The 25,333-nt window shown below is 41.8% G+C and overlaps 2 protein-coding genes across 5 annotated transcripts in view; both read right to left on the bottom strand.

Annotated features, from left to right (window-relative positions):
• The window catches only part of MIPEP (mitochondrial intermediate peptidase), a 77,173-nt gene extending 61,280 nt beyond the window's left edge, over positions 1-15,893 (bottom strand). Inside the window, exons 1-10 of one of the 2 annotated variants that reach the window (XM_054164606.1) lie at positions 15,710-15,893; positions 12,957-13,130; positions 10,995-11,083; positions 8,099-8,185; positions 7,114-7,177; positions 5,560-5,742; positions 3,682-3,838; positions 3,379-3,427; positions 1,521-1,581; positions 1,045-1,097 (exon numbers count right to left, since the gene is read on the bottom strand). In XM_054164606.1, coding sequence (XP_054020581.1) covers positions 1,045-1,097; positions 1,521-1,581; positions 3,379-3,427; positions 3,682-3,838; positions 5,560-5,742; positions 7,114-7,177; positions 8,099-8,185; positions 10,995-11,083; positions 12,957-13,130; positions 15,710-15,880 — 1,088 coding nt within the window. In that variant the 5' untranslated portion in view covers positions 15,881-15,893. Of the gene's footprint in view, positions 1-1,044; positions 1,098-1,520; positions 1,582-3,378; positions 3,428-3,681; positions 3,839-5,559; positions 5,743-7,113; positions 7,178-8,098; positions 8,186-10,994; positions 11,084-12,956; positions 13,131-14,478; positions 14,554-15,709 lie in introns of those variants that run through there. The other variant, XM_054164607.1, reaches the window with a different exon arrangement.
• A 2,107-nt stretch (positions 15,894-18,000) lies between these two features.
• Positions 18,001-25,333, bottom strand: LOC104307744 (complement C1q and tumor necrosis factor-related protein 9A). 3 transcript variants are annotated; one of them, XM_054164637.1, is made up of 4 exons: positions 25,063-25,333; positions 24,285-24,451; positions 21,016-21,078; positions 18,001-19,032 (listed from the first exon to the last, which is right to left on the bottom strand). In XM_054164637.1, the coding sequence occupies exons 2-4, from the start codon at positions 24,448-24,450 to the stop codon at positions 18,227-18,229; spliced, it is 1,035 nt and encodes a 344-aa protein (XP_054020612.1). In that variant the 5' UTR covers position 24,451; positions 25,063-25,333; the 3' UTR covers positions 18,001-18,226. The 3 variants fall into 3 exon arrangements, with proteins under 3 accessions (XP_054020612.1, XP_009907137.2, XP_054020613.1); XM_009908835.2 differs by lacking the exon at positions 25,063-25,333 and having other exon boundaries at positions 24,285-24,582; XM_054164638.1 differs by lacking the exons at positions 21,016-21,078; positions 25,063-25,333 and having other exon boundaries at positions 24,285-24,582.

The following is a 25,333-nucleotide window of genomic DNA, read 5'->3' as shown; positions in this document are numbered from 1 at the left end:
GCAACAGCTACTGGGAGCAGACCCAGCAGCTGGACATCCCTCTCCCTCCCCTGCACATTAAATTCTGCAACCCACCACAACAGCACAGGAACTTTGCTGCACATACATAGCTCAGTTCCCATCTGAGCACACAGCTGCTTAAGACAAGGCCTGTATTATAGCTGCCACTCATAGAAGTACAGCCTCGGTAACAAAGTACAAGAAAGCAGCAGAACAGTCAGGCCAACTGCTAACAATGCTTCCATGCCATGTCTATACTACCATAGTTTTCTGATCCAGAGTAAACTATTTCCATCAGATACATTGTTTAAGATTGGTTAAAAAAAGGGTTAAAAAAAAAAACAAAAAAAACCCACAACCTACAAAACTTCAGTTGAAGGAAGTTTTTTCCTCCCCCTCTCATGAGAGAAGGACAACTTTACGTTATCTTTTCTAATGCAAGCCTGAACGGTCACAACTGCTGATCTGATGGAAGCAACATGCAGTGCTTTTGTCTTTCAGAGCTGGCATCTCATTATGTACAAAAGTCTTCTGGACAATTTAAGCCTGTGTAGAGGATTTATTTCCCTGTCTTTGGAGAAAAAATAAGAACGAATACAATCCATAAACAGGGAAGATCTACTCAACTAGTTGCTATTTCAAGTCTGTAGGTGCATGCTCAGCAAGAGGACAACAGTTAAAATCTGAAGAGGAGTTGAATTGTAGTCAGTGATCAAAATTTATTTTTAAAACATTACTGCAACTCAGCTAAGAGCTAAAAGCAAAACAAGAACAAGATTTTTCTAGAATCCATTTCATCCTCTTGTATGTTCAAAGAAGGGCCAATACTTGCCAGTAAAACACCAAAACAGGAACCATGAACTTCTACAGGCATTCCAGCAGCAACTAAAGAAAGTTACCAACAATTGCCCTACCAAATACTCTGTTTTTTCATATTGAAGTACATCTTCAAAGAAGGAAATCCTGTTTACATTGAGGACTTTTCTTATTGCAAGGAATTAAAGATGTGAATTTACATTACAATCATCAACATAAGGAGCTTACCTCTCAGCACGAAGAGCGCCACTGTAGTAAGGGTGATCCCAAGGCATCAGCTTCTGAAAGAGAATTCCAGCTTATAATTACAATAACAGACAGCAACTGAACCCAAAGTGAAAGTTTTATTTCCCTTTGAACATTTTTTTTTTTTCAGTTTTGACAAGTCACAGAAATTTAAAACATTCAGGGCTAAAAACATCACGAGAAATAGCATGGTGCATGAAAACTTGAAACCTGTTTTTTAAACATTCACTTTCTGCCCTTTGTTTTGGTTATCTCACACTCTGTGCTTGGCTTCAATACAAGTAGCAGCTGAGCTGTCAAAAAGCATCTGAAAACAGAAGACAAAGTTTCTCTTTCTAATTATACTATGTGTTGTACACTAAAAAAGACAAGTATTTTTGAAAAACAAGACAATACTATTCTAAAACAAACCATACACAACCCTGAAAGAGTAAACTACACATGAAAATTTAACTTACTGAATTCTGGGGGTTGAGCTTCATTTTCATTTTTGTCATCATTTCAAAATCTTTTCGAGTTCTGAAAAACATTAGAATGGAATAGAATAGAATAAACCAGGTTGGAAGAGACCTTCAAGATCATTGCATCCAACCTATCATCCAACACCACCTAATCAACTAAACCATGCAACCAAGCACTCTATCAAGTCTTCTCCTGAACACCTCCAGTGATGGTGATTCCACCACCTCCCCAGGCAGCCCATTCCAATGGGCAATCACTCTCTCTGTATAGAACTTCTTCCTAACCTCCAGCCTAAACCTCCCCTGGCACAGCTTGAGACTGTGTCCTCTTGTTCTGGTGCTGGTTGCCTGGGAGAAGAGACCAACCTCCGCCTGTCTACAACCTCCCTTTAGGTAGTTGTAGAGAGCAAGAAGGTCACCCCTGGGTCTCCTCCACTCCAGGCTAAGCAACCCCAGCTCCCTCAGTCTCTCCTCACAGGGCTTGTGTTCCAAACCCCTCACCAACTTTGTTGCCCTTCTGTGGACACGTTCCAGCAAGTCAACATCATTCTTAAACTGAGGGGCCCAGAACTGGACACAGTACTCAAGGTGTGGCCTAACCAGTGCAGTGTACAGGGGCAGAATGACCTCCCCGCTCCTGCTGGCATTTTTATGATGAAAGTGTTGCTGAAACATTTTTTGAGCAACGGAATTCAGTACACAATAATACTCTAAGAAAATGCCCATCAGAGATTGACAGTACTCTACAATAAACAGCAGGTTCATATACTAAGGCAAAAGAACTTTTCTATTCTGCTTCTGTCATTCAGGTACCTTCAAATCAAGTCCACCTCCAAAGTGTTTTCTTCCTTACAGTACACTCAATTTATAGGCAGTGATGAAACTGGTTTGTGCTGTGTCAAACTAAGAGGCAAGAATGACTATCAGGGAAAATTGCTTGGAGATGTAAAATGCATGAAGTTGTGCATATGGAGAGAAGATGAGAAGTATTTGTCATAGCCATGATCTAAAGGGTATGAAAGTCGTGCGAGTAGCAGAAGTGGTGAGTTCTGTGGAAGAAGGACGGTGACCCTTCCACAGTGGCTGCACTGCTCTAGCCCAGGCCAAAAGATGCATACATACCATGCCACCACCATGCCAGTAGGGGCAGAAAGCTGACCTCTGAGACTCCCTACACCCCCCTAGATTTATTTTGGGAACCTTTCAAGACAGTGCACATGCTCAGCAAACTCTGCCTGCAGGGAGGAACCCATGGGAAAGAAGACTACAAAAGGAACAATGTTTGCCAGGCCAGGCCAGCGCTCCACCACCTTGGAACCCCAGGTTGGAGACCACACAGCACTATATTGGAGCTGGTGGTGGTGATATGGCTCTCCTTGCTATCACTGTCCTCTTCTCTCTTCTAATCCCTGATTTCTTTTGACTACATGTGATATTAAACAAGTCAAAGAACCGCTCTTTTACGGCAGTGCCATTTGTATTGAAGAGATCAACTGGGTTCAACAGTCACTTGGTGCTGTGTTCACCTTTGTCCACAGGTATTCTTGAAACCTGCCTCTAAGCCCAAGGTTTGAGGCTCAGGTCAAGTCACTGTTCTTCAGCACTTAAACCTGGTGTTCTTGTTTGCTGTTGCCTGCATTTCTTGACACAACAGTTGCTGCATTCAGTCCTCGATGTTCTTGGATTATAGACGCAATTTATTCTAGGCCAACAGCTCCCCTTAAAACTCTGAGTAAGTCTAGTTTTTTCTTCATCAGAACACATAATAAGCAGCACTGACTGACTTCTTAGTGCAGAAGTCAGTCTATTCTTGAAGTATATATGGTTAGAAAAAAACTTGGTGAAAAAGACATACCTTTCAGACAACTGCTCAGAAAGCTTCTCCAGGAACTGTCTAACTGTCTCTAGAAGTAAAATGGGGGGGAAAAAATAAGAAATTTATTTCTTCCCTTAAAATATGTTCAGTTTACACCAAAACATTCCAAACAAAACAAGCTCCCTTAGAAGAAAGTTCTTTTTAGAACAACTACTCCATTGACCGCTGTGTCATCGTTTCAAGAGAATTTAGTACCACGTCGACTTTGTTACGTGATGGGATAATTTTTGATACCTAACACTGTGCATTTTATTTCTCAGCCCTTTTACACATGCCTTGTACCTGGATTTTTGGCCATGGTTCCCTGGAGAGCCCTGTGGGCAAAGGTGTCATACCCAACCAGCTGTGCCAGACTGTTTCGGCTGGCAAGCAATTCTTCTAAGCGGCTTAACTGCTCAGCGTTTGGGTACAGAAAAATCTTGTAAGCAGCTTCTCGCACCTAGCAAAAGAAAAATTAAAAAGGTCACATTACTACAGTGCAACTTTTAAGGGAATCAAGTGATGTAACTGAAGATCTGGCATTACAGCTGTATTTCACTAGTAGTTTTGGGAAAAGGCCTAAAGCCTTTCAGCGATAGTAATTACAGCTGCCTGACAATTATGGCTCTCTTATCTGTTAAAAATGGAAGGAAGAAATGCAATGAGAAAACCTAGCAGCTGAAGACTGTCAAAAAGCATCCTGCTCCCTACTCCTGTTAACAGACCCCTCTCTGCTCACTGCCTCCCTCCTCCTGCCAACATCTGTGCTTCTCAGACTGTCTTAACTCACTGAAATTTCTGAAAATAAACCCAAAAGAAAGCCAAATTGTTCTCTGCACATCAATTAAGCTGGCTTACAGAAGGATTGATAGGAACCAGAGACAGGGTCAGGAGAAAGAAAAAAAGAGGAAGAGTCTTCTCTTTTTTGAAGTAACAAGCTATTAGTCTGCCCACCTGCCCACAGACAATCAGTCTTTCTCCCATTTCTGCTCTGTTCATTTTTGATTCAAAAGTCTCCCTCTCTCAAAAAGATCACCTCAAGCCTCAGAAAATTTGGTTAAATGCTTTCTGTTTCACAAACAAACTGAAGAACATCTCTATTTTGTATGATCTTTTTATTTTGTAAGCAACAACTTATGCTTTCTTTGTTTGAAATAAGCTTCCTTCTTGCATATATTCTCCAGTTGGCATTTCTCACTTCAACTTATGCCTCTTGCCACCTGTACTCCTCTCATGCACCACTCTAAAGAGCCTGACTTCATCTTCTCCATGGTATCCTTGTAGGTACTGTCAAGCTGCTGTCTGGGTCCCCACAAAGCTGGCTCCGCTACATGGAAAAACAGGCCCAGAGTCCCCAGCCTTTCCTCACAGTGCAAGCACCCCTGGCCATCTTAGTGGCCTCCACTAAAGTCAAGCCTAAAGAGTGACAAGTAAAGGGCTATGATCTCTTCCACTCTCTCTGTACCCACTCATGAAGTCCAGAACACTGGACACCTTCGGTATCGCCAAAAATCCAAGGTCTGTATCCTGCCCCTCTTCCTCAATCCATTCAAAATCTTCACTGCTGCACCAGGGGAGGTAGGCTCAAGGTGAGGACAAAGTTCTTCACCAAGAGAGTCATTCGCCATTGGAATGGGCTGCCCAGGGAGGTGGTGGAGTCACTGTCCCTGGAGGGGTTCAACAGGGGACTGGATGTGGCACTTGGTGCCATGGTCTAGTCATGAGGTTTCTGGTGACAGGTTGGACTTGATGATCTTTGAGGTCTCTTCCAACCTTGGTAATACTGTGATACTGTGAAGTTCTTCATAGAAAGAGTGATTGGCCATTGGAATGGGCTGCCCAGGGAGGTGGTGGAGTCACCATCACTGGAGGTGTTTAGGAAGAGACTGGATGGGGTGCTTGGTGCCATGGTTTAGTTGATTAGATCGTGTTGGATGATAGGTTGGACTCGACGATCTCAAAGATCTCTTCCAACCTGACTAATTCTATTCTGTTCTGTTCTAATACATCCATTGTTTCATAGCTGTCACTGCCAAGGTTGACGCTAATTATTATGTTCTAAAATAGTTCTCCCTTGTTAGTCATAACACCATAATCATAAGCCACATGCACCAGCAAGTAAAATAACTGAGATGCCCTTCTGTTACAGTTTATGCAAAAGCACGCTTGGGGAATACACACCAGATCATCGGGACAGTCAGCGTGCAGACCAGCCACTTGCAAGTAATTGCCTTCAGCTGTGAAATTATACCGAATGTGCTCTGGCAAAATATGTTTGTCAATCTTGTTGGGAAGGTGAGTGCCCATCAGGAATTCGTTACATAAATCCAATATTCTGACGTTGAGGTTGACTGCTTTCTTACGCTGCAAAAATAAAGTACAAAATGCAAACAGAAAGTACAAAAAATTGTTATCTTCAGACATAGCACAAGCAGAATTCAAAGCTTCTAAAACCTTAAAGGGCTTTCCCAGAAATATGCTTTTAATATTAAAATTATAGGCTCAGGGCAGACCTTATTGCTGTCTACAACTACCTGAAGGGTGGTTGTAGCCAGGTGGGGGTTGGTCTCTTCTAACAGGCAACCAGCACCAGAACAAGAGGACACAGTCTCAAGCTGCACCAGGGGAGGTTTAGGCTGGATGTTAGGAAGAAGTTCTTCATAGAAAGAGAGATTGGCCATTGGAATGTGCTGCCCAGGGAGGTGGTAGAGTCACCATCACTGGAGGTGTTTAGGAAGAGCCTGGATGGGGTGCTTGATGCCAAGGTTTAGTTGATTAGATTGTGTTGGATGATAGGTTGGACTCGATGATCTCACATGTCTCTTCCAACCTGGTTAATTCTATTCTATTCTATTGTATCAACAAAATCCTAATGTAGGGCTGAAGTCAACAAGACCAGATGCTCAGAGAGATCTGTAATTTCAGACAGATGTGAAATTTAATAGCAAATGCCTGTTTCTGCTGCAAGAACAGGCACAGTGGAGTTTAAGTAGAATTTACGTAAGCTTTGATAGCTGTTAAACTGTGCCTAATATGATTGCTCTGTAAAACACTAAGAAAAAGAAGAGGCATCACTGAAATGGATAAATCCTACTAGCATCCTAAAATAGATAACTGAATTACAGTTCTCCTTTTACTGTTTGTATTGCACTATTTTATGGAGACTGTAAAGCATTTATGGTACTTCAAGTCTTTCTTTGATGAGTTTGAGATTTAGGGTTTCATCATCATCATTACAGTGTTTCACACCATAAGATTTGCTTCAATTAACTTTTGAACAAGATCTACAACTTCTATTGCACAAGCACCAAAGGAAAGCCTGGACAAATACCTATCCCTTTTTGAAATATTCTACACAATTAACCTGTCATCACAGTGCACAGAGTGCTGCTTTCTCCCCTCTGTAAATAGGTTGTTCAGAGAGCTAAGCAGCTATTTTAAATATCTGGTGCAGGCACCAATCAAAGAAAGCAGGATCCCAGGTCCTGCTTGTAATATCTTAATATATCAACAAAACAAAAGAATGATGAGGGCCAAACTGGGAGGAGCAGAGAACTAACATCTCAACTTAAAAACCACCACACTTTAAAAGCAGTTTTAAATTGACAAAATTCCACAGAGGACAGTGGGAATCCCACAGGACAAACTGGCACAGAATCATCACATCCCATGTTTCATTATCTGCTCTTTGATTGTCAGACAAATTTCTGTTCATATGCTATGGCAAAAAATTACCTTTTCTTCATCCAAATGAATGCCACTGATCTCAAAATCAAACATAAAAAGTTCTGCCACTCTCCTGAAAATACAGCAAATCCCTGTTAAAACAGCTTTATTTGATAGTAGACATAATTTCTTCATAGATTTTGCCCTTAGTAGTTACTTAGGTTTCATGTCTTTTACAGAAAGTAACACCACAGTTAAGTAAGTGTAGTTATTATGGACACAGACTTCCCACAGTTTAGTTCCTTAACAGCTTACTCAGTGAAAAAGGACTTTTCTCCTTTTTAGTCATTTTAGTCACCTGTATTAAAAATATCCTTTAAAATAATTCCATTACAGTACCTTAGGCATTTAAGCAATCTGTGCAAATTACCATTTTGATTTGACACTTCATTTATTCTAAGAGATCACAAAAAGAGCACTTCATATCTAACATCCTTGACTGTGGGGGAAAGAAGGAAGAAAGGAAGGAAGAAGTAACTAACTTTCTCAAACATTAAACTTGTTTAACCATGTCTGCAAAGAAATAATTCTAAACTAACTGTTCAAGGAGCTAATAAAACATTTTACAGCAATCATAAAGCTCCAAATAACTGATAACATGATTCTGAATTATATAAAATGTTTCTGTATACCGAAACCAAGTTATACAGCCTGTGCTCTCTTCTGCTGCTAAAAACACCAATACATATGCCATAGTACAGCATTCCATTTTAAGCAAAATGGAGTTGTTGAAGAAAATCTTACATTTTCCTTTTTCTTGTGTTGAGATGTCAGTTATTCAGGTTAAACATAGATTGTGCACCAGTCACACAAAGAAACATCCTCCAAGACCACACAAACACACACATAATTTAGTACTGACTCATAAATTAGTAACAGAGATGTAGTATGTTTTCCACTTGCATTAATTAATTTAACAAAACATAAATTATAGCATAAATCATTCCTTATTGCATTTATCTACAAAGCTAAATCTCTAAGCTCTATTAAGTACCTGGTTTCTGGATCTAGAGAACTCATAACCACTTCATCAGCTAGCAGACGTCTCAAACTCTGACACAGTTCAACATCTGTATTTAATCTGGAAAGATAGAGAGTAAAGGAATCACAGACTCAATAAGGTTGGAAGAGACCTCAAAGGCCATCAAGTCCAACCTGTCACCCAAGACCTCATGACTACTAAACCATGAACCACTCATTAGCAACAAACACTAATATTTCAGTCTCTTACTACTACTCATTTAAAGATGGAGATTGATATTTACTGAAACAACATTAAAAAACAATGTCTGTATATGGAAACTGCTCTCTGGTTCACAGCCACACTTTAAAAATGAAAAACTTATATACATGAGATGTGCTTTTGTGCATCAAATAGAAAAATAGTTTTGGATGGCATTTTGTGATAAATATGAGAAGACTGACAGCTTATTTTTTACGCTTACAGATAATGATGGCAAAAGCATAAAGGGGAGAAAATTGTTTTCTAATCCTTAATTTGAAAGGCCTCCATTAAAAGCAAATCTTTGCTCAAGTTTGCCATCAGATAAATGTGCTGCAGGCTGCCACTGGTATAGACTAAGAGCTTACTGTCTCTAGAACATTTCCAGACAGTCCACGTTTAGCCCATATCCAGGGCTAAACTACAGCAGTTACTCTATCACCTGATGGTCCTTCCCCAGCAGAGAAGGGGAATCAGGAAAAGGAGAGAAGACCCACAGGATGAAATAAAAATTGTTTTAATGAAATAGCCAAATTAATACCAATGTCAGTATAGGTATATAAAGTTACATTGAAGAAAGGTGCAGCAATCGCAACATGCAGGAAGGCAGGCCTAGATGGGAGCAACCACATTGACGCCTAGCACAAGGCTCCCTTCTCTTCAGCAATCTTCCTCTTTCATGTTGAGTGTGATGCTCTGGGACACACCCGTGAGCCAGCTCATCTGACTCTGAACAGCTAATGGCCTGCAGCCCATGGCTGTCCTGGGATTCTGTCCCAGCAAAATGAAGATACAAATCTCATCATTGTCCCTGTGCTAGCCAATACTGCATCCATCAGATTTGATGGCATGTTGGCTACAACACATATGTTGACCTGGATTATTGGATAAGAATCATGGTAGGGAATGAAACACACACATACACATCAGCATAGCTGCAGTGAGCACTAGCCCCCAGGCTGACAATCTTGAGCACTAACTCTTACCTCAGCTGAGCTGCAGCAAGCCCCTGCAGCTCCATTTGTAAAATGAACTTACTAATCAACACTCCTGTTCAGAAACAGAAAAAGACATTGCAACATGCCTGTACTTCAGGACAGGCTCTGTACAGAAGGTGCTAAATAAAAAGTCCAGTACTCTTAAAAAGTAGGTATGTACTCTGTTAGTAGTTCCTGAGTGATACCACTTACCCATGGAAACAAACATTCAATACCAGCAAGTTTTGAGCATTTACATTGGTTTATGAAGCTCTCAAGTTAATTTATGAATACTTTCTTCTTTCTACAAATTTACTTTAATATTTGAATACAGTTCAGATTTAATGTTGTGATTTAATGTGTTTAATGTGATGGTGTGCTCAATTTAAGTCTTGGAAAAAGTCCAGCTTTGAGGGAAAGGTTTCCCAAACACACTGGCAAGATCAACAGTTTCTGCTGAAACTGAGCTTGAATTTTCTTTTTAGTCAAATACATCAGTCACAAGGTTTACTAAACATGCACTGCTGCCCTCCTCAGAGTACAGAAGGCTTCATGGCCTTTGCAACTTACTATTGGACAACGGGTCAACCAGTCACCACCTCAACTGTTAACTAGGAATTCTGAGGGAAGCAGCATACTCTGGGTCGCCTTCACAGTACTGCTTGGCAAAGCTTTCATTTAAGGCTACCCCTGAATGCCACAGGAGAGGAAGATACTGAAAGAACACTGTATTTGGAGATGAAATATCACCCTTTTCCACCTTCTCAGTAGTAAGAGCAGAAGAGAAGCAAAGGAATTCACTGTGGTCAAGGACCACAGAGGTAACTTTCAGGATTTAGGTTTTTCAGATATTTTAAAACAATTAAGAAAAAAAAGAGAGAGAATAAGAAAAAAAAAATGTGCTGTGAAATAAGGCTTTTAATTAACCCGAAGTCTGCCAGAGTACACCAGGCAGACATCACAACCCTAGGCAGACAATTCCTCTAAAGCTCACTTTAAGGCAAGACTGTCCTTTCCTCCTTCACACATCCTACCCCTGTAGCCTCATGATGAGAGGAGTACATGCAGGAGTATGTTTGCTAGCAGGACTTGTGATTCCATGGGGGATTGACACAAGAGCAGTTCATTCCTAAAGGACTAAACCCCATGGAAGGAAACCATGCTGGAAGACTGTGTCCCCTGGAAAGGACCCCCCACATTGGAGCAGGGGGAAGATGTAAGGAGTCCTCCTGAGAAGGAGGAGCAGAGCCAACATGTTATAAACTGACCACAACCCCAACTCCGACTCGCTGTGCATCACTTGGCAGGAAGAGGTAGAGAAAATCAGGAGTGAAGTGAGCCTGGGAAGGAGGCAGGGCTGGAAGGAAGGCATTTTTGAGATTTCTTTTTACTTCTCATTATCCTACTGCGATTTGACTGGTAATAAATAAAATTAATTTCCCCAAGTATCTTTTGCCTGTGATGGTAATTGCTGAGTGATCTCATTGCCCTTACCTCAACCCAGGAGCCCATTGCTGTATTTTCTCTCCTCTGTCCAGCAGAGGAGGGAGAGTGATAGAGCAGCTTTGGTGGGCAGCTGGTGTCCAGCCTAGGTCTACCCACCACAATAGATGATCCTATGATACTTTTCAAAACTGTATATGGAAATAGCAAAAGAAAAACAGAAAGAAAGAAAACCAAATAAGCCATACTTCTCTACCACGGTACCAATGGTCCTGCAAGCTTCTTCGGCAGCCTCTCGGAATGCAAAGTCAGGATGGGCAATTTTCACAAAATCTGCCTGGCATATTACAAGAAAAACAAAACAGTGAGGCAAAAAGACAAATAAAAAATATATCTGAAATGGTATACAAAGTTGTACTCAAGCAGTTGCATTTCCACTGATATTTATTTCTACAGTTCTCTGCAATCTATTTGCAGAATTTGCCTTTCTATTGATAAAATAAACTTACTGAAATCTGTGCAGACAGCTTTTAAACCAGACAGTGAAATGCATCTTCCCAGAAAGTATCTTTAATCCATGTATTTCTTAAGTTTCAGTATCATGAGTATTTTAGACTCCTTAGAACACAGATATTCCAATGCATTTAAATGTTAGTTAAAAGGGTTTTAAAACTAAAATTCACAATTAAGAAGAAAGCACACCACCAAACATGCACAGAGGGCTTATCTTCAATCCCTACTACTTTTTACACATAGATCTATCAAGCTGTGCTTTGACAACATTACCCACTAGGATGAAATATATTTCTGGAGGGACAATCCAGAAGTTCTTCCAGATTCAGAACAGGGGTTTCATTTGACTTACTGACTTTGTGTAAGTCTCCAAATACTTAAAGGAGTTCAGAAGGCTAGAAGGATGCTAAAAAAGGGCTGGGATGCTAGGGGCTTTCAAGACTGGTGCTGAGAATTGAGGGAGGTGCTAGCCTTGAAATGATAAAGAATTAAAGATTAGGAGTATACCAAAGACATTCAGTAAGATTTTGCAGAAAATATATTAAATAAGCTCAACTTTGTCTAACTGTATGATTGCAGCATGATTGAAAAGGCAGCCTTACAAACATTATACAAATCCTGTATAGTACTGACAGAACAGGTGCAAAATAGCAGATCTTAACACTCCTGCCAAAAGAAACAGTCAGCAAATTGCTTCTAGACAGAGTTCTTGCAAGCCCAGCATCTTTGAAGATATACACTTGGAAGTAGTATGTAGGAGGCAATTTTAACTCAGCACAGTGATGCACAACTATCACCACTAAATTTTGACATTACTATTTTAGTTAGATATTGTTAAAGAGGAATTAGGCATAGTCTATATCAAGTATGAGAGGCACAAGGAGAATTAGTGACTCAACAGAGCATGTAAGTACTTTCTGGAGGAAAAAGTGCCTGGCACAAAAGATATCTTGAATCTAGAAAGTAATTCAGACTTGAGAACTGAAATCACACAGAGAAAGTAAAACCTGAAAAAACAAAGGAAAAAAAAAATAAAAAACAATGACCTATATATTAAGAACTGATTTCAGTATGAAGGTTTTGTTTGCTTCTGTCAAATGAGGAATGATGCTTTCATAAAAGATTTACTTCAGACAAACACGTTCTAGGCAACAATACAAAGGGTTCTGTTAAACTTAACATTTTGTGATATAGAAATGTCACAGCAAGTACTCCAGTTCTATGGGTGACAGAAAATGCAATCTAGGAAATATCCACATTTTGTCTTCTTTTAACAAAAGCTGATACTGTTTAGTGACATCTGCTGCTTTTAATCTCTAAGTTCCTTATGGACCTTCAAGTATAAACTTTCATAAATTAACAACATGTATTGCAGCCCTATCTTTGAGAGCAATCCCTAATTTTCCATAAGGCAAGTGATACAGTTATGTGTTAATATTACAGCAGAACTACAACTCTGATTTCCCTCTTATTTTTCTTGTTGTGGCCTTTATACTATTTTTACATCTGTCTTTAACTGGGTGGTTTGACAGGATTCATAGTTACCTATCAGTCAGTAAAAGCCTTTGCAATTAACTTTCAATCAATGTACTTTTCTGTCTTAACACAAAACTTCACAAAGAAATTGCTACAAGTAATAATTAGAAACAAAATAAAACAAAACCAAACAAACAAAATCAGAACAAAAATAAACTTACCAAGTCTGCTACCCTGCACAAGCTATCTGAAAGCTGATCAAAGATCATTACAGTCTCTGGCCCAGGTGGTGTTGAACATGCCTTCTGGACAAGCTGTTCCGATTCTTGCAATGCTTTGCCCTGTGCTTCCTGAAATCCTTCTGGACAGCTCAGTTCTGGAACACCAAACAGACCCTGCAGTACAAAAAACCATGAAAACACATCACTACTACCCTCGTCAATTTCTGCCCCTTAGCGTCAGGATGGAAGTATCACCACAAAATGTTAACCAAAATAACCCTAGGTAAGCATATTGTGATACTACAACAAAACTCTCCTGCACTGAATGTCTTTGTAGAGAGAACAGTCACACAATCAGCCAAAGACATTGATATCACATGAAAAGCTCTTAATTTCCCAGAGCAAAACCTCACTGAGCTTCTTTTAGTCAGAGCTGTTCTCAGCAAACCTTAAGAGCTCGACACTAAATCCTCAAAAACTCTCCTCTTCCACCCCATAACTTGCTGTGCTTTTTGTCGAAGCACTTTTTACCTCACGTCCAAAGCACAGGGACCAGATAAATCATGGGAAGTCCATTCACATTCTCAAATGAGGCAAAATCACCCCTCTAAAGCAAAAGAGATTTATAAAGGAATGTGGGGACCAAGCAGGGGTGTCAAAGCAATGGATGAGTTGGCCAGAAGCCCTAAGTATCAATAGATTGCTGACAACAGCATAGCTGCATCGAGCCCATTAAACGAGCCCCAAACAGTATAACCAGATCAAAGGAATAGGTCAGCAACAACTCAAAAATTTTACAGTATGAAGTTTTATTCATGAAACTCTTATCAAGTCTGGCCTTGTCCAATAGGGCAAGGTAGACACAGACAGAAGTTATGTTCTGCATTTGTAGAAGACAGTTAAATAGGTCCTGCTGCAGATCAAACAAAATTGCCTACACTACCTGGTAGAGAAGCTCCACAATAAAGACCTACAACAGTAAAAAAACTTAAGACAAAAACAGGACCTCTGCAAGCAATACACTCCCTCTGCAGCTACCCTTATATTCTAAGTGCAGCACCTAACAGTATATGGCACATGATTTCAGACAACATTCATCCCTTCCCAAATTTAACCTCCTCTAAAAATCACAATCTGTATTTGGAAATATGTAGGCACTTCAGGCAAACTCTTTGTGTTGCAGTCAGTTGCATGTAGCTTTCAAGTATTTAGCCAAGTAAAATGAAGAGCTGCAAACTGACAGCTTGTCTGTAAAGGTATACATTCTGAAGCAAAAGCATCCTCTTAAGTATCTGTGATGTTGTGAGTTGCTTCTTACTATTTTCAGTTCATTGTTGCTAAAAGTGCATTTATTTATTTTTTTCTAGTGCTCTTACTATAAACTGGCCACCCTAAAATGGAAGGATTGCCTCACACTTCTCATCTTTTCATTCATTATTTGGGAACAGGAACTGGATTGAAATGAACACTGAAAAACACACAACACACACACACAAACATAAATATACATGTACCACATCACCTTGCTCTACAAGAGACTCAAGACTGCCCCTTCACTCAGACAGCTGATGCAATGTCCTGCAATGACCCAGAGACCTCCTGGCATTCTTGCTGCCCTACATCACCATTCACCCTCCCAAATGAATGTCCTGTGAATGTAGTTCTCTTGTGAACTGGAGGCATCTTCTGTTAAGAGCTAAGGTAGCCACAGACCTTCTGTTCCATATGACACCAAGTTTGATGTAATTTTTTAAAATTACTACAAAAAAATAAATTGAAGTTTCCTGCAGGTGTCTGTGTTCTTTAATAGAGTGACTGCATGGCCACAGCATTATTCTCTTTGCTTGGTCTCAGCATTTGCAGTCCGTCATAGCCTCTTTGCAAGACCAAAACACACATCTCTCTTCCCAAAGAACTCTACATCCCCTCCATGGACCACATGAAACCAGAACTCATTCTTTACACCAGACAGATGCACAGTATTTAACCGGATTCCTTCCTGGAGCAAGCATTACACCAGTATCCCTGCAGATGCAGAGGTTTCCCAAACATGTGCTGGATTAGAGGTCAGATAAGTCTTCACTGAACGAATCTCTCAGTCCCAGAGTTAAACAGTTTAACCAGCCTGGGCACCATGGCAGGAATAGTGTAGTCAGTGGATCAACACCTGGATTTTACAGGTTTTAAGCATTCTGTATGTACTGTGCCACTGAAAGTACCTATCTTGTGCTGTCCAGGGACTTGTTTAGATTCCTAGGACTCTACCTAATGTACTTCAACTCATAAGAAATATACCAAAAAGCCTGAGTGTCACTAGTCTAGCAAATGTGCTTTTTTGCCATTAGCAACTGAATGTCAAGAACAGCATTCATAAAGGATGTTCAGCAGTCCAACCAATATTGAAGCACGGCCGATCAAAAAGGGCACAACCAGGTAAGAGCTGGGAGTGGAGTGATGTATATATATGTGCTTATGTTCTCTACTGAGGCACTAAGCAAATGTTTCCATAAACGAGGCCACGACTGTCGAACTCTTGCGTGTCCAGAAAACAGATTGTTTGGTTCATTAGAACTGAAACAATTCCTTACAGAGACATAATTGCCTAACCCTCTGGTAACAGCCTGGCTGTCCCCGCCGTCTCGATTTAAAAGTTTTACATTTAAAATCCACACAGAGGCAAAGCAAACCGCAAGGCTGCCAGCAGCCAGGACAGCCTCCTGCCGGCCGCCGGCCCTTCCCCTCCAGCCGCTCACCGTCTCCCTGCCCGCCGCGCTGCCGCGCAGCTGTGGCTGCTGCTTCGCATCGAAGGCGGCGCCCACCGGGCACCAACTGGTGCTGACGGCACGACGGCACGGCCTCACCGCCCGGCCCCGCAGCGCTCGGCCCAGCGCCGCCGGCAGCGCCTGCCGGCAGCCGGCTAGCATGGCGGAGCGGAGGAGCACGATCCCGAGCTAACTCCTGCAGCAGGCCCAGGCGCTCCGAGTTCCGCCGCGACCTCCGCGCGTCCGGGCCAAGGGGAGGAGGAGGAGCGCCGGCGGGTACAGCCCCCCAGCCTGCCCGCATCCCGCACGCCCGGCTCCCTCACTGGCTGCTTGGGGTAGAGGCGCCCTTTACCCGATCTGGCGCCGCCACGGGGAAGGGAGGAGCCTGGCGGCTGGGCGGGAGCTGCAGCTAGGCCTGCGCGGGGGCCTGGCGAGCTGGGGCGCCGCGGCGACGGGAAGGCCCTCTGTTGGCTGAATTTGTCCCTTGTTAAACCAAAGTCCATTTTAAAGCGGTTTTTCGATCTAGGTGCGTCTATGGCACAAACTTACGGCCTGTGATTTACAGGGGGGAAAAAACTCCTCTCTGAGAAATTCACTTAACCCTTTCCTCTGGCATAGCGTCCCAGTAACTCCTTCCCTGTGAGTCAGCTGATGCGGGAAGCACAGCTGTTTTTCCCAAAGAAGCACACCTCACTCTGTTCATTTCAGCTCTGTGATCCATACTCGGGGTTCAACAGTCGTGGGCTAGATGTCCTTGCTCCAAGGCAGTATGAGGGGTGATGGGAAACCAGGCTCTAGGCTCTCAACATTATATTTATGCTGAATTTCGTGATGCTGACCTGTGTCACTTGGTATCTGTGTTGTAGTGTCTTTTAAGAGGAGGGAGTGAGACTTACCAGCATCTTTTGTTATATTTTTAAGTTTTAGGGAAAACAAACAAACAAAAAAAAAATTACAAATTATAAATTCTGAGAAAATTCACATAAATTAAAAATTTATGGCACAGAAAATAGAATAGAGTAGAATAGGATAGGATAGGATAGGATAGGATAGGATAGAATAGAATAGAATAGAATAGAATAGAATAGAATAGAATAGACCAGGTTTATTCTGTTCTTCTGGGTGGGTAGAGACCTTCGAGATCATTGTGTCCAACCCATCATCCAACAACATCTAATCAACTAAACCATGGCACCAAGCACCCCATCAAGTCTCTTCCTAAACACCTCCAGTGATGGTGACTCCACCACCTCCCTGGGCAGCCCATTCCAATGGCCAATCAATCTCTCTGTGAAGAATTTCTTCCTAACATCCAGCCTAAATATCCCCTGGCACAGCTTGAGACTGTGTCCTCTTGTTCTGGTGCTGGTTGCCTGGGAGAAGAGACTAGTCTCAATCAGTTCTCAAGTATGCCTGCTTCAGTGTTGATTAAATGATTGCCTTTAATTTGTGAAAGTTTATTTTTTCACTGACATTTTCAAGTAAAGCAGCATTATGCTATATTTTTGCACTGGCATTGAATCCACATAGCACTTCCACCTATCACTCTGTTTCGCTCAGTTTCAGACCTTTGGCTATAGAGACCAAAGAATCATATTTAAAAGCTGTAAAATCCACCCGGCTGCAACAAAACTCACTTGTGCCACAGAGCAAGCAGCCCCTGTGGAGATCTAAAACTACACTAATACCAAGTTTAAAAACTATCTTTAAATCATTGGATGCAAACCATTGAGATTTCAAGTCCACCTATGCATGCTACCTTGGAAGTAACTGCTTTGTAATGTTCATAGAACATGGCAGGGACTTGCATTAGAGAACTTGACATTATACCTTTTATTTCATCCCACTTTCTTTTGAAACATTTGTCCTTCAAAACTGGTGTAGGTTCCCCTGTGTAACTAGAGTAAGTCACCAAGCTGCTAATATGTCAAGCCCATCAGTGTATATTCTCAAGATTTGTCCTCCCTTGTGCAGAAGCTGTTCCAGAAACAATTGTAGCCATGAAGATGGTTTAGGCAGATTAGGAGAATTTGGGATAGGGGGAGGGGGGTTGGTAGGTTTTGAAAAACAAAGCTGACAACATTTAGATTAGGACAGTTTAATAAATAAACACCTGGTATCTTGTGACTGACAAAAAGGCATTTAATTGAAACTCTTCCCAATATGACTCTGAAGCCTTGAGTTCTGTTTCAGCAGCTGGTCGTGAAAACACAGCACAGTAAGTTGTACAATGAGTGGTTGTATGCCTAATTAGGCCTGGCCTTCCTACAGGTACAGGTAGTGTGTTCCTACACCTTCCCACTGTGATGACTTCACCAAAATAAACCCCAAACCCTCAATAGATGTCTATCTGGTCCCAGTCTGCCCTGCAGCCTCCCTTTCAGCCCTCAGCATACTTGCCTGGATGTTTTCTACTTTCTGTTGAAAGCAGTAGAAATTGACCAGCAGATAACTTTATTAGGGAGGGATGAGGGACATATAAGTGCAGCATTCACAGATAATGTGAAGTTACATGGTGGGTGTTGGCAGCAGCTCCAGTGGGTCAGAAGTGCTGAACAGGAGGAACCCAGAGAAGGTGGTATCATCATCAGCATCTGCAAACAGCCCGTTGAAAGTCTCTCCTTGGTGAGCCTGCAGCCACACCTCATCTCCTCTCTGTAGCTCAAGGATGGCAGCTCCTGAGGCCTGGTCCTCTCCACCCTGGTACCTGTCTACAGTGTGCAGCATCTTGATGCCATTTTTAACTAAAGCTACTCGGACGTTCCTTGAGTAGACCGTGATGTGGTAGGTGAAATAGTAAACTCCAGAGTATTTGCAGGTGAATTTGCCAGTAACTGAGTTGTAGTCATTTAGACTGTTATACAGCACTTTGTCAAACTTAATTGGGCGATTTGGGGCAGGAAATTTGGTGGAGACTGTAAGGCCGACACTGAAAGCACTCCTTGGCAGGACCCCTGGGGCACCTACATTCCCCTTATCTCCTCTGTCTCCTTTCAAGCCTCTTTCCCCCTGAATTCCTGGATTACCCTGTGGTCCAAGATCTCCAGTATTACCTTTAGGACCTGGATTACCAGGTGGGCCAATTGGCCCTGGGAAGCCAACTCTTCCAGGATGGCCAATTTCACCCTTTGTCCCTTTTGGTCCTATGGGCCCAATATCTCCTTTTAATCCCTTTTGTCCTTGCAGTCCCAGCTCTCCCTTCTGACCTTTGTAACCCACTGACCCTGTAATTCCTTTTGGTCCCAGTTTCCCAGGTCGTCCTCTTTCTCCTTTATCTCCTTTGTTCCCCTTCTCTTCAACAGTCCCATTGGCTCCTAAGTGGGGGGAGAAAAAGAAAAAGACACTTTCTTGTGATCTTCCACTGGATTAGTGGGGCACAACATGAATTTCAGCAGAAAGAATGTGTAGGTATGTGTCACCCCTGCACATACTATGCTCCCTGTGCATGCAATTTCTCATACATTTAGGTGCAGGATAAGCATAGCATCTGAGGAACCTGCTGTTGTGTTAGTAAACAGGTGCCCTGGCTGAGACCAGCAAGGACAAGCTCAGAGAGAGGAAGATGTGATTTGTCTACAGGCTGGTGGTAGCACTGACAGCACACATCATCTCAGACACAAGCAGCATCTGTCTAGACACTTGTTTCAGACTTCAGTATAGAAAAACAGGAAGAGATGTTTCACAATTTAATGAGAGGAGGGTTCTGTGTGGACAACCCTAAGAATTTCTAGGAGAAGGAACTTTGCTTGGCTTTTTGTCCTAAAGCTACCACATTTTCTATTTATCTTTCATCCAATCTTGGATGAGGAAGCTCAAATCCTTTTAAATGCTGATTGCTGCACAACAGTTTGAAGGTAAAGCTCTGTGATGTGAAGAACAAATCAGCAGTTATATTCTGTCGACCATGAAAAGAAGGTGACAATATCTGCATTAGAGCCTCTAGCTTCTAAAGTTAGGAATAATGCTGTCTTTGCAGTGTAATGTTCTCAATTTACAACTGAGAGAATTTTAACAGCAGCAATGAACAGAAAACAGGTGAGGTTGTATGGTGAGCTTCTGGGAAAAGGTCCATCTGGACAAGGACACAAGAAAAGAAGGTCGCTTTGGTATCTTTAAACAACATTCGTGGCCTCATGTCTCATGTTCCTTCCAAAACTGGGGTAATTTCTAATAGAGTGGAGAAAACTCTGAGGGGTGTAGAGCAGCTTGTAATTATTCCCCCACAATGCATATACTGCATGTTATTCCTCAAGTTCAACTTCAGTATTTTGGAGAACCTGGACACTTTTTGGCAGGCTTCCATGATTTTGGATATATACATTGTCTGTGTACAATTAGTCTCAGGATGCACAAGTCCAGAACCTCAGTTCCTGAATTAGTGCAAAATGATGGCTTGCACAATGGCCTGACATGTGCATCCATCTGACAGGAGACAAGCTGCATGTGCGTGGGCTGGTTAAGCAGGTGAAGTATGCAGGACCTACTATATTTTTAGGTGGATAACTTGCATCTTCTACAATTTCTTTTAAAAGTCCTTCTCCCTGAAGTTTTATATATAGTTATAGAAGCCTTACTTTCCTAAGGTAGCTGCAGATGCTGTGAGGCACAAGGGAGACCTTATTGCTCTCTACAACTACCTGAAGGGAGGTTGTAGCCAGGTGGAGGCTGGTCTCTTCTCCCAGGCAACCAGCACCAGAACAAGAGGACACAGTCTCAAACTGTGCTGGGGAAGTTTAGGCTGTTAGGAAGAAATTCTTCATAGAGAGAGTGATTGGCCATTGGAATGGGCTGCCCAGGGAGGTGGTGGAGTTGCCATCACTGGAGGTGTTTTGGAGGATACTTGATGGGGTGCTTGGTGCCATGGTTTAGTTGATTAGATGTTGTTGGATGATAGGTTGGACTGGATCATCTCAAAGGTCTTTTCCAACCTGGTCTGGTCTGGTCTGGTCTGGTCTGGTCTATTCTATTCTATTCTATTCTATTCTATTCTATTCTATTCTATTCTATTCTATTCTATTCTATTCTATTCCTCCTTAGCAGCTGAGAGAAGCATAAGAGGAGGGAAAGGCAGGATAACAGGCTGAGCAAACAAGTTGTAGGGCATCAGAGGTAGTGGGGTAATTGGAGGTGGAAAATTCCTCTTGTCAGCATATTGTCAGCCTCTGCAACTTCTGGGGCAAGTTTCTTAACCTTTATGGTATTTCTGCTAGATCTAGAGTGTGCAGTGTTCCAGTGCTCACAAACACAAGGGCAAGAGTTAATAGACAAATAATAAATGAAAACACTTCTTCTCTGACCTCGTTCACCTTTTTCTCCATCTGCACCATCTTTTCCTGAACTCCCAGGAAGTCCTGCTTCACCTAGTACAGAAGAGAAAAACAGATTTTAAACAATTAAATTACCAGAAAGCTTGGGATAAGTCCTTCTCTAATCCCTCCTCTTCAAGCCTGGCTTAAAAACAACCATAAAAAGTATTCTTCTGCATGACTTTCAGTGGATGCCACTGGTAGTACTTTTATCTTATGAAAAAACTGATAGCACAGAATCTCTGCTTGATGATAGTTCTTTTTCGAGAAAGAGGGCATAAAGAAGTGGGTTATGGAGGTATGTGGAGGAGCTATACACTGATCAGGACCAGCAACGTGAAGACCTCTTGTCCTGTTGTTGCCTGTTATTTTTCCTGTTGGAAAATCGCAGGAAAAGGAGTGAGGAAGCCACATTTGGCAAAGAAGCTTTGCAGAGTCAGGAGGCCTAGAAGTGAAGCAATGGTAAAACTTCCCTCTCAAGAAGAGACATCTGCAGAGGTTTGGCCAATGCTAATGAAATATTGCAGTGGGCTAATGTTGCCTGTAGATCTGAAGAAGGCATTTACACTCTTACTGCTTATATCTAGCATGACATGGACATTCCACTGCTCTAAACAGAGTAATAATAGAAGTCATTTTTACAGTAACATCACAAGTCACTAGGAGCCATGTGCTCAAGTACCTGGATTCACATCCAGAACACAACAGAAGGAAAAAAAAAGAGTTGGCAGTTTGGATGTAGCCATATTCCAAGAGTAGCTCTCCAGCCATATCTTCTGGAGAACAGTTCTCTAGCAATGTACAATGAGCACAGTCCAACATCTGCTGAAATTTCATTGACTTCTTAGGGAATGTGGTGGGTTGAAACGACCACAGGGACCCATACTAAGTCTTGTGTATTGCAAAGTTTTATGTCTATACAGTATAAACATACAATACATACTCCCAACTTGTTCAAACAAAGAGTAGTCAGTACAGTCATCATAACAGCTTAATCTAGGAAAAAGAACTCAGGGACTTATCAGAAACCAGTGGAGTAAAGTGAGGACCTTTATAAGATAAATGAAAATAAGTAAGCTAGATGTTTTCCATTTTTCCAGATTTTCTGGCCAAGAGGGCAGTTAATGGTATGTGCCTACTGGGTAGCTAATGTGTGGTTTGTTTGTTTGTTTGTTTCTAGGTTTTACCTAGGCTAGGGCACTGAAAGCAGAGAACCCAAAATCATTTTATAAGCAAGAGAGTTCCAAAGAACTCTTTGGCAGTCACTGAGGTAAATATATAAGTGGGTAGAACTGATCACAGGAGTCAAGCTCTCTTCTTCAATGGCCAGTGCTGGAAGAAGACATTATTCATTCTGCCCTTGATCCCAACCCTAGGATGTGTACCTGAATCCAGCTCCTGAATCCACTTCCTGTCTTCCACTGAGCCCAAGCTCAGATTTCCCCAGTGCTTACCAGAGTACCAGCGGTGATGATGATGTAATTGCCATCAAAGGAGCTGGGTTCAATGTTGTATATATTTTGTTTTATTGTTATTATTTTCACTGGGTTTAGGGTGTTTTTTTCCAATCCATAAGTCTATCACCCTTATTCCCTTCCTTTTCTGTTTGTGAAGGCAGAGGGGTTAATAGATCCTGGCACTCATTTAGTGGCTGTCCCAACCCTAACCCTGTGCAATAAAGTTACTCTTTATTGCACATTTTACAAGTGCTGGTTATTTTTCAGCTGATCCAGTTTACCGTGTAGCCATGCAAACAGTTATGGCATATAAGGCAGAAGAGTCAAGTAGCAGGAAAAGAATATGGTGGAGGATCCTGCCTGTGCTAGCATAGCCATAACCACACATCAAATGACACCTTCAACACTGGCTCTGCAGCATACAGTGTCCCTGGAGGCATCTGCTTTTCTGGTGGAGCAGGGGATTCCGTAGTTTAGTAAGCCCATCTGTTAAGACAAACATTTCTACTACCATGAAAGACACAGAAAAATACTTCAGCACATTTTAAGTTAATTTCCTTTGGACTGTTGACCTCAGATTGGTTAACGTATTAGATTATATACTCCACTGAAAAGAGGTGTGATTCACAATCCTTATGATCAGCGCTTGCACGAAGAGCTTATCTGAGAAGTACAAGTTTGATCTGGTTTGATTTGTGCAGCTGAGTTAGCCAGAGCCACAATAGCAGTGTTTGTGACAGCTTTAAGCCATAATTCCACCTGCACAATGCCACATAATAACTGGCCTGATATAAGGGGAAAATTTCCCCCTCCAAAATTTTGTGTGTAAATTTGAAGCAGCAGATTTTTACTTGTCCTATGCTTTGCATTCTGGGGTTGTGTGGCCTCAGGTGAAGAGTTGTATGTCTGTATGCCCACAGATTCATGATCTTGTGCAATCCTGGCCATTGTCATCCCAAGGCTGAAAGTACTATGGAAATTATTAGCTTTAGCATGCTGAGAAGATCACACCTGTCTACAGTATCACACAAAAATCTCTATTATAGCCTGTTGCAGCAGATGTGAATCCTACGCTCTTTTTCATAGTCTCTGTTCCTAAACTTCCCCCTGGTGGTTCTTGAATTACAGCAAGGAAATGCCCTTCAAAGCAAGTCCCACAAATGGAAAATTTAGGAAAGAAGAAATATTCTTACCACTGCACAAGGTATCAGCAGTTCATAGATTCATAGAATGGTTTGGGTTGGAAGGGACCTTCAAGATCATCTAGTTCCAAACCCCCTGCCATGGGCAGGGACACCACCCACTAGATCAGATTGCTCAAAGCCCCATCCAGCCTGGCTTTGAACACCTCCAGGGAGGGGGCATCTACAACCTCCCTGGGCAGCTTGTTCCAGTGTCTCACCACCCTCACTGCAGAGAATATCTGTTTGTTTTGTTTGTTTGTGTTTTGGTTTGGGTTTTGTTATGGTGGTTTTTTGCTTTGGTTGACACTACAGAAATATAGTTGCTATTTCAGAGATGTAGGAGCAGGTTTATAGGCTTTAAAATTTTCAAACAGGCATGAACATATTCCCCAAACAGAAGGTAAAGTCTTTCATTTTTATCCCATGACATCTTCATAGTGTGAGCTACCTGCCTTTCTTCATTATGTCTTTCTTTATGTTTTCTTCTTCAAACACATAAATGAAAAATGTTCTGAAGGCTAGGCAGAACAATCACATTAATGCAGAGTGACTATAGAGAGCTTTGAGAAGTAGTGGCATTGTGTTTGATACATGAAATCATTTATTCTGAGCACAGTACCTGTGTCTCCCTTCTCGCCTTTTGAACCATCACGTCCATCACGACCAGGTACACCATTGTGCCCAGGATTGCCAGGGATGCCAGGATACCCTTGGGTGCAGATGTCCTGCTTTTGTGTTTCTGCTGTGCTGACTACAAGAGCCAGCAGTATAATCCAGCTTTTCATTCTGTAGATAGATTATATGATTTTGGCTGAAAGATTTAAGAAAGCAAAAGTACCATGGCTTAGATCTACCTTAGAAGGGGATGGGGAAGGGAGGAAAAGGGAAATTAGTTTTCACCATGTCTCTTGTTTTGTTTTGTTTATAGGTCTCTTATATAACATTAAGTACAATCCTGGAGCCTACTGAGTGCTTTTCAAAAATTTAATGGGAGTATCAGTCACAGCACCAATAAACATTTGAAACATTAACTCTTCTTTACACAGTTTAAAATAATCCTTAATTGTCTATGATTTGGAGCACCAGATTCTGCTTCATATTTTCCTGTGCAGTGTGACTTGCAGAAAAGATTGACTCTGCAACAGGAAATTTTGATGTAAGTGGTTGGTGAGCAGCTGAAAGTCACAAAAGCTCTGGGGAGGTTTAGAGCTGCCCCTGATATCCTTAGGATCTAGATATCAGACAAGAAAATAACAGCTCATTGCATCCCTGAGATTTCCATACTGTTCTATTTAAACCGTGAGGGCTTTGACAAAGCACAGATTTCATTTACATGGCTGAACTTAACCCAGATTTCAAGATCATAATAAAAGGGCAGCTCAGGCAAAGTTATCTACCCCCAGCTTCCCAAAAATTACAGCAGGGAGCATGCAGTCTCAGCAGCTATAAGGCAAAGAACCAGGTGTCATATTCCAATGAAAGCTGTGAAACCCCAGTGTCTGGCCAGTCTACAAAGGAGTGAATGGTCAAAATTTGAGGGTGATGTAGGTAGGACTAGTGATCCCACATGCATGCACAAGGGTTCATGTGATGTTCTGTTTCTCTGGGCTATAGTTTTGCTTACATCTAGGCATTCCCCTTTTTCAGAAATTTCTTTGTGCATCCCTC

The sequence above is a fragment of the Dryobates pubescens genome, chromosome 10 (genome assembly GCF_014839835.1).
Source record: "Dryobates pubescens isolate bDryPub1 chromosome 10, bDryPub1.pri, whole genome shotgun sequence".
Lineage (NCBI taxonomy): Eukaryota > Metazoa > Chordata > Aves > Piciformes > Picidae > Dryobates > Dryobates pubescens.
Note: the sequence above shows the minus strand (reverse complement) of the source record. Positions and strands in the feature narration are given on the sequence as shown.